The 14,937-nt window shown below is 46.6% G+C and overlaps 1 protein-coding gene across 1 annotated transcript in view; it reads right to left on the bottom strand.

Annotated features, from left to right (window-relative positions):
* LOC146209717 (prestin-like) overlaps positions 1–14,085 on the bottom strand; it is a 235,849-nt gene extending 221,764 nt beyond the window's left edge. The window contains exon 1 of the mRNA XM_084603110.1: positions 13,599–14,085. Coding sequence (XP_084459236.1) covers positions 13,599–13,662 — 64 coding nt within the window. The 5' untranslated portion in view covers positions 13,663–14,085. The remainder of the gene's footprint in view (positions 1–13,598) is intronic.
* Between the last annotated feature and the right edge of the window lie 852 nt (positions 14,086–14,937).

The raw sequence follows: 14,937 nt of genomic DNA, 5'->3' as shown, positions 1-14,937 counted from the left end.
CACTTTAGAAGTGTGGACACACTCGCGCAGACAGGCAAGGAACAGAAGAGTAATGCTTTTGCATTTCTTCACGTGAGGAGGCCTAATTAAGTGCTCCCATGTTTTTTTTGTTTTCTTTACTGCTGCCACCCAAAAAAAGAAACACTTGCATCGTACTATTTCTATATTCTCCAGACGAGAACCTCTCGCCAATTTTCGACCGTGTTCTCATTGTCTAAAGCGTAACCAAACACGACTCTCTTACGATAAAACATTTTAACTTAGTATGAATATAGCTATTCGCAGATTTTTTCTTCTATACAGCAGGATAATTTGCCAACATTTCCCCCGCGCTTCTTTCCATACTGCGCAGACCGCTCACAACGAGCTGCATGGTTCTAGGTAATGAAACGGGACCTCAAATAATGACGGGTACTAGAACACAAGAAGAAAAAAGGCTGTCGAGAGGCTTCAGCGAACAGCGGCATCGAAGAGCCGGCCATAAATTTTGCCTCATTTGCTGCCATCCATCGAGTCTGCGTAAACGAGGCTCAAAGAGCGCTATCGTGCATAATCCCTCCAGGCATGACCCAGATCGCATTTTCCGGCATTATGTCACAGCTTGATCGGGCCAGCTGCACAAACCTAAATACCACGGGTCCCGCGTGTGTAGGCGCAAAGAAAATAAAAAGAGCGCAAGTTTCTAGCAGCTGTCTATAAACGCCAGCGCCAGAACCGCAGCGTCGTGGACGTCGCCGCGAGGCTTCCTATGCTGGTGCTCGGCAGTGTTTACTAAATACTCCACAATGCATCGTGCTACGTCCATTCTTTCGCTTCATCTTTCGCTTCATAAATTTGATTTACCCCGCCGGGGTGGCGTAGTGGTTAGGGTGCTCGACCACTGTTCCCAAGGACGCGGGATCGAATCCCGGCATCGGCGGCCTCTTTTTGATGGAGGCGAAAAGCAAGGCGCCCGTGTGCTGTGCGATGTCAGTGCACGTTAAAGAACCCCAGGTGGTCGAAATTTCCGGAGTCCTCCACTACGGCGTCTCTCATAGCCTGAGTCGCTTTGGGATGTTAAACCCCACATACCAAACCAAACCATAAATTTGATTTGCTCTAGCAGTAAACGTATGAGTTTAGATATGTGAATTTGAGTGGCCGCTTTCAGCGAAGCGCACTTGGATACTCGATAATTATCCTGTCCTTTGCACCGTAGTTATGGGTGTGAGGAGTACTTGGTAATGAGCAATTGTATCGCAAAACATGTCTGAGCAAAAAGAAAATAAAAAGCGGCAGCGGCAGTTATTGAATCGACCAGTTAGCCAGCTGCCGTACGCATGATACGAAGAACTGGTGGGCAGTCTTGAGCCGCCATTTCAACTGGGGTAATTTGCATACAATTATTGCCTAGAAAATGATAATTTCGACGATCTTTCTTTACAGGAAGCTGTGCATCAGACAATGCAGGTATGCAAGGTATAGGGCCGCAGCGATGTGTTGTCGATGCCGAGTGGGCGCGCGGCGCGTTGGCCGGCATCTCCTGTGTACAAACCAGCACCAGCATGCACACGTGCCCTCATATCGGCAAATTCGAGTCTCGAAAACAAGCCTCTTATCTTCGAGGCTGTCACTCGTTGCGCACGGCGTCTTCAAGACGCCCACGACGTTTCCTCACCGGAGCTTCTCTAGGCTCCGACGGACGGCGAAAGCAATGGCACCACATCTCGTGAACTCGTTTCGAGATTAAGGTGATTTACAGCAGATGCCAGAGTATCTTACGTGGCTTCATGGGATAACCGTCTTCCGTTGTACACGCGACAGCGCGCGCGTGCTCTAGAATAACAAGAGGCGACTGTCATTGAAAACACGAGCGCTCCTTCATCATTGATATAGATTGTAATCTTGCTTGTCACGCAGAGCTTGCCGTTCTCTCGTGCTTTCGTGTGGGACAAAACATGATGGCTTCTCTATAGTTGTCCAAGAAACGAAAGTTACTCCAATGTGTTCGTGGCCAAATGATCGCGTGATGTCAGATTTCATAAACGAAGAGAGCTCGAAAGACGGAGCACTGAAGGAAAACAGCAGCGAGAACGAACGATTCAATAGCAGCAATTGATGACTAAACAATGAGGGATTGCCACATATGGCACTTTTCTTGGAACGTGTGAAATAGTTTGCTGTCTTGTGATATCAAAACCTAGACAAGTGGTAGAAAAAAAAAAGAAACTTGTGTTCAAATACATCTTAGAGTCGTTGCGGACTAAAGACAACGCGCATAAGAATATTTATCACCGCTCACTCTGAAACAGGTGAAACCAACTGTATAGCCCCTTCACCTGTCCTATTCGTCTTAAAGAATTCGATTCGACGTACTCTTTTCCGCCACTTATCTCGTACCTCTTGGGCACATAGAAGATGGCGGTATTTGATGTAAAAAAGGCAACATTTCGATGCGACTGTGTAAATCGGCCTCGCTTTCCAGAAATTGCGGCGCCGTCGATGTTGCAGCTTGGACTCTACTAGCAATACTATACAGCGGTTATTGCACCGGTATAATGTCAAACACAAAATGATTGTATCAATGAAACTCCTCGCTTACTCGTGTTGAGAGTTGCCACGCAGAAAGCATATAACCGTCTATAGCTTTCAGTAGCAATTTGGATGACGCACTTGCCTCAGTCGATTAGAATTTGCCTTGTCAGCGATGGCGCGGCATTGCATGCCACTACATGATTGTCATCCAAGCGTCAGTTTCATGAAGCGCACAACGCAGGCGTGTTTTGGTATCCTGGGCTCAATAGAGACATCGAAGTGTGGTTTAAAGTGGTCCTCTAAGTATACGATGCTTGCCCATGGCGGCTGCTGCAGTTCCGTCTCCATGTCAGCCGAACAACAAAACATGAAACAGGTTGCATATAGATTTTTGTGCTTCCCGTCAAAGGGCCCGAAAACCAAAATAGCTGGTAAGTTTTGTGTTCGCTGATGCTGAGATAAAGTGGATTGATGCAATACCTTCGAAAACCACCGCAGCGCAGATCACCCTTCAAGTACTTCAAGTTATTTTCGCACGTTTCAACCAAGAAGACAAGTATGGTCGCGCCAATTTCAGTCGGCTCGGAAAGGCAAGCCGACGATAGTGTCCATGACAGAAGCACGCATTATCACACTGGAAACACCGGAGGGACGGCAGCTCAACTACGCTGAGTTCAGGTATGGAGGCACAGGAAGTTAGCTTTCAAGCCGAAGGCCAATAATCACCACGTCTTTCCAAGCGCCTATGGAAGCCACTTACTCCTGCTTGGAGGTAAAGGATGCAGTGTTATCAAGCACGTGTAATGCAGTGTTATCAAGCGAGCTTGATGCAGTTTTATTAAGAACGCGTGATGCATTGTTATCCAGCACGCGTGATGCTGTGTTACCAGGAACGCGTGATGCGACATTCCCAAAAAGAAACTGGTTGTGGTCTAGCTTGGTTAAGCCTGGATATCAGAAGCGAAAAGCTTCGGCGACGCCATGCCTTAGCTAGTGCTTCTTTGGAGTAGTTGTGGCTTACCTTGTTGTTCACGGTTGCACCTTATATATTTCATGGCTTATCATCACGGTGAAACAGTGATTACAGCCGTACATCACATAAGATTAAACTTTATTCCGATTCCACATCATCATCACCGTTACACTTCTGTACAGACATAAACACAGCCTGGTGAAAGCGCGCAGCACCGGCTAAACGTCAACTGGCGGAGTCGCGGCGGCGGTTGCGGCGGTAGCGGCGGCTCCGACCACTTGCGCCTCTCCTGTGACGTCACGTGAATTGCGCATGCGCAGCTGTGGCTTTTATTGCGAAAGCAATACTACGCCAACTCTAACTGCTCGTCGCTGTGTGCCGTGTCCGTGACCATGGTCCCCTGGCACGAGCTGGCAACTTGGGTCTCTCGTTTTACATGCGATGGTTATGTCAGACAGCCTGCCAGGACCCTTGCATTCACGTTACTCCTATAGGCCACTAAAGCACGTTCATACGGCTTGGTTAAAGCGGGGCTTTATATGTGTTTTCAACGACGGAGCAGAGGCGAGACTCGGAGTTGACTAGACTATAGTGAAGCTTTTCGCTTCAAAATGCGTGTTACCAGTGTTACAAAGAACTTCAAACAAAGGTTCTTTGTATGGCCCTATTACTTGCGGGGTATACGTTTCGTTATTTCATGGCTTATGAAGAGGTAGCCAGCCCAATCATCATCACCACCAAACAATGAGCGTCTTCATGTATCCTTGAATGTGTGGGTCCCTGGAGAACATAACGAATCAAGGGAAAGGTGCTAGTGAAGCAAAGCAGTGCGGTCTTATGGAAGTGCACAGATAAGTGAATATGTGCGTATTTCATTGGCAGATACATTTTTAAATATACCCTCCTTTACTATAAATTGCGTTGATGCGAACATGCGCCCCAAAAATGGTTCATTGTGGCGAGAAACTTGTTCAATTTGTTTCTATGGTGAGCTGAAAGGGAATAGAAAATATTTCGTTGACGCAACATTTCTGGTGCACCGGCGTGCTTAGTAGTGACGTTCGACTGTATATTGTTGGCAAGTGGCGTACACGGGCCCTGGTTATCGAGCGGACTGTGTCATGCATAACGAGACTACGTGAAATGGCCGTTTCCAGGCGTTGCCAACTAGTGCTTATTTTCTGAAATGGGTGGGTGCATTGGGAAACTAACCCACGGCATCGTTGAATCCCGAGTAAGAGACGCTGCTCTTAGGGCACGCATGGGCTCGATTAATGCGGGGCTTTATTTTCATCTCGGGTGGTCTTCCACCTAATGCGGTAGCTTATACGAACGTGTGCTGAAGCGTATGTGCAGAGTAATAGGGGCACAAATAAACGAATTAGTTGCTAAATGGATCCGAAAGGAGAGCCGGAGATCGGCAGCCATTAACAGTGAGGCTTGACGCCCTTTACCATTTTATTGATACCCTCAGCTTTGCTTCGGGCTCTCACAGAAGTGGAAAAAGCATAAAAGCGGAGCTTAAGCGCACCTGAAATGTTTGAAGCGTTTCCTGTAGTTCCAGCCGTTAGGTATGCACTATTTTCACCTTGAGGGAGATGTAGAGGTCAAACTTCTGTGTTAAGCCTGGTGGCTGCCATATGCCTTCGGGGCATAGGCCACCAAATGGCTGTGATCTCTGTCAAGGTCGAGGTCGCGAAATTTATAGGTCGAACTTCTGTCTTAAGCCTGGTGGTCGACTTGTGACTTTGGGGCATAGTCACGTAAGCCACCAAGTAGACCGTGACCCCTGCCAAGGAGAAGATCAAGGTCACGAAATTTAGAGGTCAAACATCTGTGTTGCGCCTGGTGGTGGCCATGTGACTTTGAGGCATAGTCACGTAGGCCACCAAGTGGCCCGTGACCACTGTCAAAGTCAAGGTCACGTGAGGCGACATCAGTGTGAAGTAGAAGTAGCTGGTGCTAGAGGGGCGCTACGTATATAATTAGGAGCCCCGAGCTCCTGCGTAGGTTACAAAACTGCGCGAGATGGAGGAGGACGCACACTGTGCTGGAGTAGCCCGTCGGAACGCGAAGGCACTTCGGAAGAGGCCCTGAAAAGGCGGCGTGCCGAAGAGGTCGATGAAGAACGGACTTTACGTTTGGAGAATTGAACGATGTGTTCAATGCAAGCTTGGAAATGCGCGTAGCCTACATGAAGCTTTCGCTTCCCTCCATTGTTAACCACAGTTAAATTCCAGGTAATTTTTTGCGGCTACCAGGCACGGCGTTGTGAAGTGTTTCGGATAAACATGGTCTAGTCAACGTTCTTGAAACGCATGGTGAAATCTGAGCACCCCGGTGCGCACATAATTTCCCGTCCATTAAAAAAATGTCGCCACAGCCTTTTTCGAGGCGCTCGGTACGTTATAACTATTTAATTATACAGGTGAGTGGTACCGAGATATGCTCTATTTACATTCTCTTCCCTGCCAAAAAGTACTGGTTTTAAGCTCATTTATTTTGTTATTGTGACGGTCGTTACAATTTCTTGTTCAACAGGACTGTCAACTACATGGGCCTAAACAGTCTGCGGTGTGCGATACGGTACGCAGGTTATCATTTCCTGTTCAAGTTTAGTTGAAGTCCTAGGACATATCACGCGAAGCGTGTACAGCTCGTTCGGAGTCGTCGGCGTTGTAGTCGGCGCCGAGTGTTGGAAATATTCGTGCCGAAAATTCTAATTTATCTACCGGGGTTATGAGAATATAAACACACGACCTTGTACGGGAATTTCAACTAACCCACATTCAAAGTAATAACATTGGCCGTGGCTTATCTCAGCTAAGCCAGGATATACGCAGCGAAAGCATATGTACCTGGCACTGGGCTGCCTACTCCTCTACAATCCAATCTAATTCCATCCAATCCAGTGTAATCCAAACTAATCCAGTCTAATCAAATCCAGTCCAATCAAGAACAGTTCATTCCAGTCAAATCCAATCCAATCCTGTCCAATTCAATGCAAACCTCTCCAATCAAAACCAGCCCAATCCATTTCAATCTAATCTAGTCCAATCCAATGCTGTCCAATGCTGAGTACATGTCCGCCCGAAATGCGCCGCTGACTAGCCTATCATCGTCCCTACTATCATCATCACTCTAGAGAAGATTTAAGATGCGCTACTTGCTATGTCTAGCTATGTCGTTGCATTAAAGACGAAACATCTTCATCTGCTTTCTTCTTGATAGCCAGATAGCGAGCGCGCGGCGTTCGCCAGCTGCGGCGGTTACTATAGGCAACAGCCCTGTGCCTCCTCGGAGCACCACAACAGCGAAATCGCGTTTGTGGCCAATGTAGCGTTCGCTACAAAACAATGCAACGAATTGGGGAAGGGTACAGGGTCAAATGCAGATAAAATCGGCGAAGGGTGCCTCTGCTTGAGCTATTTCAGAAATTAGAAATAACGAGATGAATTAGTCATTAATTGGGTTCGAACCCTGATTCTCTGCGTACTACACGGTAATGCAACGCATAGGCCACGGAGTTTCTTTTTTTAATATTGAGGCTACAAAAGTTCGTTTGTACTAAACACGCAGAAGGAGCACCTACTGACGTGTTTTGGGATGCGTACTTACGTTAAAATAATAATTTTGAAATAATTCAAACTGGAATAAAGTTTAAAAATTCGCACATTGAAATTGGGCCTTCATTAAAAGCGCTTCGCATCTGCTCTTAAAGCGAAGCTTAAGGGTCCCCAAAACTTTCATTTTAGATTTCCTTCATTTTACCGGCTTGTAGCGACCTCTGCTAAACTGGCTTGTTAATCAAGCTGGATGCAGAATGACTAAGCCACTAACCGGAACAGCACATATTTTGCTCCCCATCCAATGTTCTCGGAAATGAAACGTTCTGTCTTTGCCAAAGCCGATGGGAACGCTGCTGCTGAGATCAAGGCCGGGGCTATCTCTCTCTGAGATGCCTTCTGTGATGCCACTAATTCTGTTTACAGTTTTAACCTGCAGTCAGCTTTGAGCTTTCCGGCACTCTTCCAGTTTAAAGCGAAAGCGCGTGAAACAAATTTTCCGCAGGGCATGACGAAAAGCTGCCTGCTCCCCAAAAGTTTAGTCTAGTTTGGTTTAACGGGCTTAAGGCGCAAAAAATCTCATGTTTCTTCATCTCAGGGACAGATGGCTGCTGCCACTGGGAGATAGACGATTCTAATCAGTTAAATATGGAGTGCGCTGATGCGCTTTTTTGCGAAGTCGTGAATAGCTTGGTGCGCTAATGCATGTTATGTGGGATACATAGTGTGAGCGTGGCTATGCAGGTTAGCTCAAAATAAGATTTTTATGAACCTCACTGCAAATGACAGGAAAATTGCTAGCAAGTGATTATCAGGAGTCCTCGAAACGCACTCAGTGACTCAGGAGAATATCCGAGTTCGGAATCGATGTATCGCAACTTTACAATTAAACAGATGTGAGGTAGGAAACAATGCTTTTTGGAAAATAACTGCCGTGGTGGTTCTGTGGTTAAGATTCCCGACTAGTGAACCGGAGTATACCTGGATCCGAGCCCTACCACCTGTGGCCGCGTCTCGATGGAGGCGAAACGGAGAGGCATCCATGTACTGTGCGATGTCAGAGCACGCTAAGGAACCGCAGGTGTGAGAAACTTTCCTGAGCCCTCAACTACGACGTCTCCCATCAGCTGGCTTGTCCCTGTACCTTCCCTCACAATTCCTATAATCGAAGAAATCTAGAAAAGGAGGGTGTGAGTCACAGAAGGTGTTTTCTAATGTGCATCATTGATTCTTCAGGTCTAGTGATCGACTTGACCACCTTGGTATAATTTATATAGAAACCAAAAGCTCGAAGACGTCTAGACATCCTCCATTAGACGAGAAGATGATGCTTTGCGCGGCCTTTGGAGGCCATATATTTCAGCGCCCTATGCTAAGCGATGTCAAAGCTCGACAAAAAACTTTCCACGAAGAGAACACGTGATTCTCCTCAGCCCATCGACTACTTATTATATTTGTGCTTGAAGTGCAGTCCATAAGATGTTTTTTATTCTTTTTTTTTTTTTTGGGGGGGGGGGGGGGGATTGTGGATTGTGGGGTATTAAATTCTGAATTGGCTTAGAGTATGAGGAACGCCGTAGTGGAAGGCTCCGGATCGACTTAGACCACGGAGATTCTGTAAATGCGATGAGATCACAATGTACACTGCCAGTTTTGTATTTTGTCGCCACTCGAAACGCAGCCGTTGGGCCGGGTTTGAACCCGAGTCCTTGGAAAGAGGAGCCGAACGCCGAAACCACTGAGCCACCGCGGTGTTTTGATGACCGAAATATTCAGCCGCAACAAGCGGGACGGCTGAAGGTGCATAGCAGCTCTCTGCACGCATTCACTTTACTCGAAATGTTCAATTAAGTCAGCCTCCGCGAAAGTCTTTCTTTTCTTAGTGCATCTAGAGGCAAGTGAGGCCCTGGGGGAACAAACCAAAGAGCACCGGGAAAAAAAAAATCTAGCTTTCGCATTTAGAATAAGGTTAAAAAATAACAAGTGCTCTTTTCCAGCTGGCCAATAAAGGAAATAAACACCTCAGTTTACCGAAGCTCAGTCCACCCACCGACAGGTGCGTGAAGGAGGTTTAGAAATCAGCAGAGTTCATTGCCAAGCCACTCCTAGCCGGCCGAAAAGCGAAGGAACTTCTTGGGATTTTATGAGCCTTAAGTTCGAGGAACACAACCGACCGTTCAAGCTCTCCGCTCGACGTGGCGTTCCACATCGGTGATATACTTTATTCCCCCCCCCCCCCCCCCCTTTCGCTTCTCTATTGTACTCTAAACGAGCAGCCTTTCGCGCACACCTGCTCGGAGCCATTGTTGGCACTTTGCGGCCCAGCTCTTAGCTCACGCGGTGTTCACGGCGAGGGGCCGTTTCCTCCGTAAATTGCTGTAGACAAACGCCCGTGCTAGATTGTTTAAAGTGGCTTGTTGCAGCACCTGCTAGTTACCGCCGCATCACATTACAATGCTGTATAAATGCGCGAGACCGTTAGCTGCTACCGTTTCCAGTCCACAATTACGTCGATTTCTTGAATCGCGCAGCTTGCTTATCTCTCATATTCGTGTCACCTCATGCAAATAACTTAACTAAGCAGTTAGCCGACGAATTTTGTCCTTGTGACCCAACCCATAGGGGGCGCCTATAGCGCCTTTAAGCTCTATTATGCAGCCGTTCCTTCACTATAGTGTGGCGAAGAAGATTCTATTTGAAACTACCTATAGACGACTTCACCAACTCAAATATACTTCATGCTGCAAACATGATCATGCTGCAAACATGATCTCGCGTCTGCAATTTTGAGTGCCAAAGGGCTTTAAAAAGAAAATTAGGTTGGTATCAAATAATAGATCATAGCGCATATTGATGGCAAAGATACTTGTAGCATTGAAAGCGTGGCTTATGTAAGCGTTGAAGGTGCGAAAATGAGCAGGTTGCGTTGCCACTGTATGTTTTCGTGTCCAAATTGTCTAATATCATACCTCTAATTACCGCCATTTTTAGAGGTCACTCTACTACGTCATCCACACAAAACCAGTGTAATAACGCAGTGCAAAGTTTCGCAGTTGTATATTGTCCACATTGTGCTGGGGCCGAATCAAGTGGATAAAAAAAAAAAAAAAAACAAGAAACATGCAACCTTAAACCCCAAATTTCTCACGAACAATGCGCCTTTTTATGCGTAACGAAAGTAAGAAGAGCCAGAACATTAAGAACAATTGAACATTACCGCGAACAAGATTTGTGACAAAATAGTCCTTGCGGTCCCTTCTATGGCGCCATTGAATGCGCGGTGACTCTCTCGGCAGTCTCCCACTAGCACGGCTAAATAAAAGTTTAAACTAAAGCGCAGCTGGCAACGCGGCTGCCATCTCGATCTTTTTCTTATGGGACACCCTACACTTCCAGTTTTCTGTCACAATCACACAAACAAACAAAAACAAACACAGACCGGTAATTTTCGTTTCGTGCCTCCGTGAATGCACTATCGGGGACAAAAAGCGAGCGATTGGACCTGGTGGAAGTAGCACGCGCTTGCTGCTTTGTGTAGTAGGGAAACAAGGTCACACTCTCCTTGGCAAATGCCTCGCCCACACGTCCCAGGCAGCGCCGGACAGTTTGGGGGGCTTTTGTTTCGAGTAGCTCGCCGGGTAACACGTCGGCGTCAGTGCGAGATTTGACGTCCCAAGGACCGAGAAGCTTTCCTGCATTGATAGTTCTTAACAGGTCCGAGCGAAGAACCTTTCCAAGAAGTCGGTAAAGCAACGAAATGTTAATATGAAAAAGCTCACCGAGAGGGATTGCAAGTTTTAACAAGAATTCCTTAGATTCATGTCCAAACAGCGCTGCTTCCTTGAGCAATAGAAGCATCGAAATATACGTGCTTTGCTCATGTTCTGCTGAAGTCGGGCCGTCGGCTGCGGTTTTGATTTACTCGATTTAAAACAAAGACAAACGAGAAACATCGGAAATAAAAAATGAGAGCTTGAACACTCATTCACCGGTATGCGTGGAAGAAACTGTCGAATTCTGAACGTCCAGCCTCAGTCGATTGAACGTTTCTTTTCCTTACGATATGAGAGATGTACTTTTACGAAGTGACACATTCGGGAACAACAGAAATGTTAAGTTTAAAATTTTAGAACGTGCAGATAATTAGCAGCAAGAATAGAAGCTTTTGTGCGGATGAACTTAAAGCTGAAATTAACATGGGGCGTTTTGCAAAGGTTCCTGACTCGAATGGTAATGCTGACCACAGTAACGCAAAAGAGTGTAGCTCTTCGAGTTGATAAAAGAAACTACGCACCTATACCAGGCGCTTCATTGTTCAGAGGGTGCAGAATTTTTGACAAAAGAAAATCTTTATATTTACTTTTTTCCTTGGCGCGGCGGAAAAGGGGAAAGAGCTAAACTGTTTCAGTCAGTTCGGTAATTAACGATATAGAATAATTACCTTTTTCATTTTAAATTTAGAGGGCACGTTGTATTTGAGGAATCGGATCTTGTCCTCGAGATAGCATAGAAATACGTTTTTCTTAAAACAATATAGCGCGCGTTATAATGACCCAGACGTAACTCTGCTAGGTAGCTTCACACACTGGCACAGCACCTATGACGTAGATTGCATCACCCAGAGATATCGCGAGACGAACGCACGGTGGCTCGTTGCTGATTTCTTTTGGAGCGAGGCCACGTTGATAGCCACCGCGTCTGTACCCAATGCGCGCATTCACTGCGCCGGCCTCAAAGCTCGCACTGGCCGATCGATCTAGGAGGGACGCTGTTTCAATGGGTGAAATCGCCTATTAGGTTCCCATTGGTGGGCCTTGTAACGCCTGTGGCAATTTCTATTTTTTTTTCCGCACCTGTACAGCTTGGAGGACGAGCTCCAATTCCGCAAATATAATTTACCCCCTGAGCGGAAAGTTTAAAAAAAATTCAATAACGTACTTATTTAATTAACGTAAAAACTCAAAACCTTCTGCGTCTTGCCTCGTGTACACCGTATACCTTCCAATATAGGCTCAGGGATAAAATTTTTCAGAAGTCAGTTACCCTTTTTTTTTTTAATTTTGAACATTCTAAAATGAAACATTTTTTTTCTTGCTTCCTCATATTTTGTAAGTCGTCTCATATAAGGCAACATTTTTTTTTTTTTTTACTGCGTGTCCGGGTGTCATTCAGCTCTACTCTTTCCGTGGAACCGCCTGCCTTTATCTACCGAGATAAAAAGATATTGACACTGAGAAGAACTGTACGTTGCACATGTTTTCCAAGAACTGGTAGAAACAAGCCATATATCGCGTAACTTTTTTTTGTGACGCTCACTACCAGACAGCAGCGTGCCGCTTGCAGTGCGGTAAAAGAGGACGAATATAGAGGAGACTGGACAAGAAATTGAACAGGCACTTAAGTATGCCTTTACAGGATTACGCGATAGTTTTGCTTATTGGAGTAAAGGTAAAGTACGCCCGACTACTAGTGACCCATGGGGTCAAACGAGTTTTTTTTTTCTTTTGCAGCAAATTTGCTTGGCTCTCCCGTCATACCTCTCTGAATTAACAAAGCAGATATTTGGACACTGCTCCGCGGCGCCCCACTTCCACCAAATCCACCAAAGATGCATTTTTCACATATGTAAACGCTGCTGATTGAGACAGATCCGGACAGCGAGCGAGACAGTTTGCTTTAAGTGGACGGTGTCCTACGCGTCATTGTCATTACTGACAAAGGACTATAGAAATATTAAGGTTATATATTTGCACGCTAATCTCACATCACATTTTCCGGAAGACATCATAAAAAAAAGAGCGTGCTGGCAGCGTGCATCCAAAACGGCATTACTTTTGGAAGAATCAGCGGAGGTATGCCATGTGAACGAAGGCGCGAAAATAAACAAAAATTTACCAAATAAAAAGCAAGCGTTCGCGAAGGGAACCTAGCCGGGAAACTTTTTCGACACGTGTCTATGCATTTTTGCTAGCCAGGTATTATGTACAGCATTCTTACGCGCGAACAAAACGCAGCTCAAGAGAAGAAGTTCAAAAACTAGGCCGGTTGCTAGGAGCCCAACTTTATGGAGTAGCAAGCAAACAAAGTGTTGCCGCAATGGCTCCTTTTTTGTACGCCTGCTGGCGCTTCGCTAGCGTTCGCTTTGTACATAATGGCGATAAAAAAGAGTTGAAAGCATTCCTGCGCTGACGCCGCTCGAGAGCATTTGTATCGCTGCCGGCCTTCGAAGCCGCCGACAACAATACCACCGCGGCAGTCTGACCGCATTGACTCCGCTAAGTACTATAAGTGCACTATTCGCAGCGCCTTTTACCGCCGCAATGGATAAGCGCTCAACGTAGGATTATATAGCGGTACTTAAGATCGTTTGCTACAATGTTCCTCGATTCTCTCAAACATTTTTCAGCGAGCCTACAAGGCCGGTAACCGTTACTTGCTTCAACGATATCCAAGGCAGGGGCTATTCGACGAAGGTAGGCTCTAACAACGGTATTCCTGCTTCAAACTACGCTTAAGCGAAGGCATTTATGAAAGCCGTGACTCACCGCTGTCCTGAAGAAGCAGTTCGTATTCGCTCCAGCTTCCAGTCCTGCGTCGTGGAGGTCCCATTTCGGATCAGCCAGCGAGTAGAAAGAGCCTTTGCCGCTACGCACGTCCAAGTACGACAGTTGAAAAAATTCAGGGGATGAAAGTGGCAATCTGCGATGGGCCAAACGTTGCCTTTCTCTCGCTGAACAGACAACGCAAGCAGTTGCCGGTAAACAGAGGTACGCTCAGTAACAAAGCCGTGAACCCGACTGGGAACGAGACGTCAAATCACGCCCGTCAGTCAAAGCGTCGTGCGCAAGTAAACTTTTACGCTTGTCAGAGTTGTCAGCACTGTCGTCCTCCTCGGCGGGATGTTCCAACTTCGAGAAGCACACGTTCACTCTATCCGACAAGGTCGTGGTCGTCGTGCTTATCGAATGAGAAGTATAAGCAGCGACATCGTTCTTATCCAGCGTGTCGCGAGAAAGGGCATCCGTCCCGGCCAGTATCTGTCGTGACGCTGGGGCTATGGCGACCCGGCCTTCACTTGGTAGCGTGCAGAGACTCCGGGTTGAAGAAGGACTGAATCTTCGAAGTTGGTAAAATATGTACAAGCAGGTTTACTGGCACTTTGAGAAAACGTATTTACAAGAATATTTACATGAAGAAGAAGGGTACATCAGCAAAATGACAAGCGTTAAGAGTTCATAGCGAGAAGCGACTGGATGAGCCGTTTACCCAGGGCCCAGAGCGACATTTCGTGCTCTGCAGCGTCCTTAAAAACCCCCTATGTCCAGCCCCTCTCTGAAGATGCTGACCAACCAAATCCAGGGCACGCCCCTCAGGTATCGGCATCCAATCGAACACATCACTGCACTGATGGTCTGAAGCACTGACTGGTCCGGCATTCATTCGTTGGGCGTGATCACTTGTTGGCGGGAAAAGCTTGGGAACGGCGAGGAGAGGAGGTACATTTCTATTCTTCAGCAAAGAAACCACAGGCTGGTTCTGGGGGTTTTACTTCTCAGAAACCCGAGTGCACGTGGCGCCGCATAGGGCTCCCAACATGGTCCCTTTTCGACAATTGCAAATCTTTCCTGCATTCCCGGGAAATCACTTAATGGCCGTATGAGTCATGCTCTTCTCTTGTCCTGCACGTCAGCGGACATGTCACTCTGTCGTCTCCTTTGGATAGGAGGCATTCATCACTGGAGGATAGCACTTCTCGACTGGAAGGGTGAACAAAAGGAAGCACTTCCTGCTATTTCCCGCAGGGGGACGTTTCTTTGTGTTTTTCCAGACGTTCTCTTGACAGGGCCAATTTGGCATTTGCAGGTTGTCCACAAAGCAAAACAT

This window comes from Amblyomma maculatum, chromosome 1 (genome assembly GCF_055883805.1).
Source record: "Amblyomma maculatum isolate TAMU_Amacu chromosome 1, ASM5588380v1, whole genome shotgun sequence".
Lineage (NCBI taxonomy): Eukaryota > Metazoa > Arthropoda > Arachnida > Ixodida > Ixodidae > Amblyomma > Amblyomma maculatum.
This window is presented reverse-complemented; position numbering and strand designations above follow the sequence as displayed.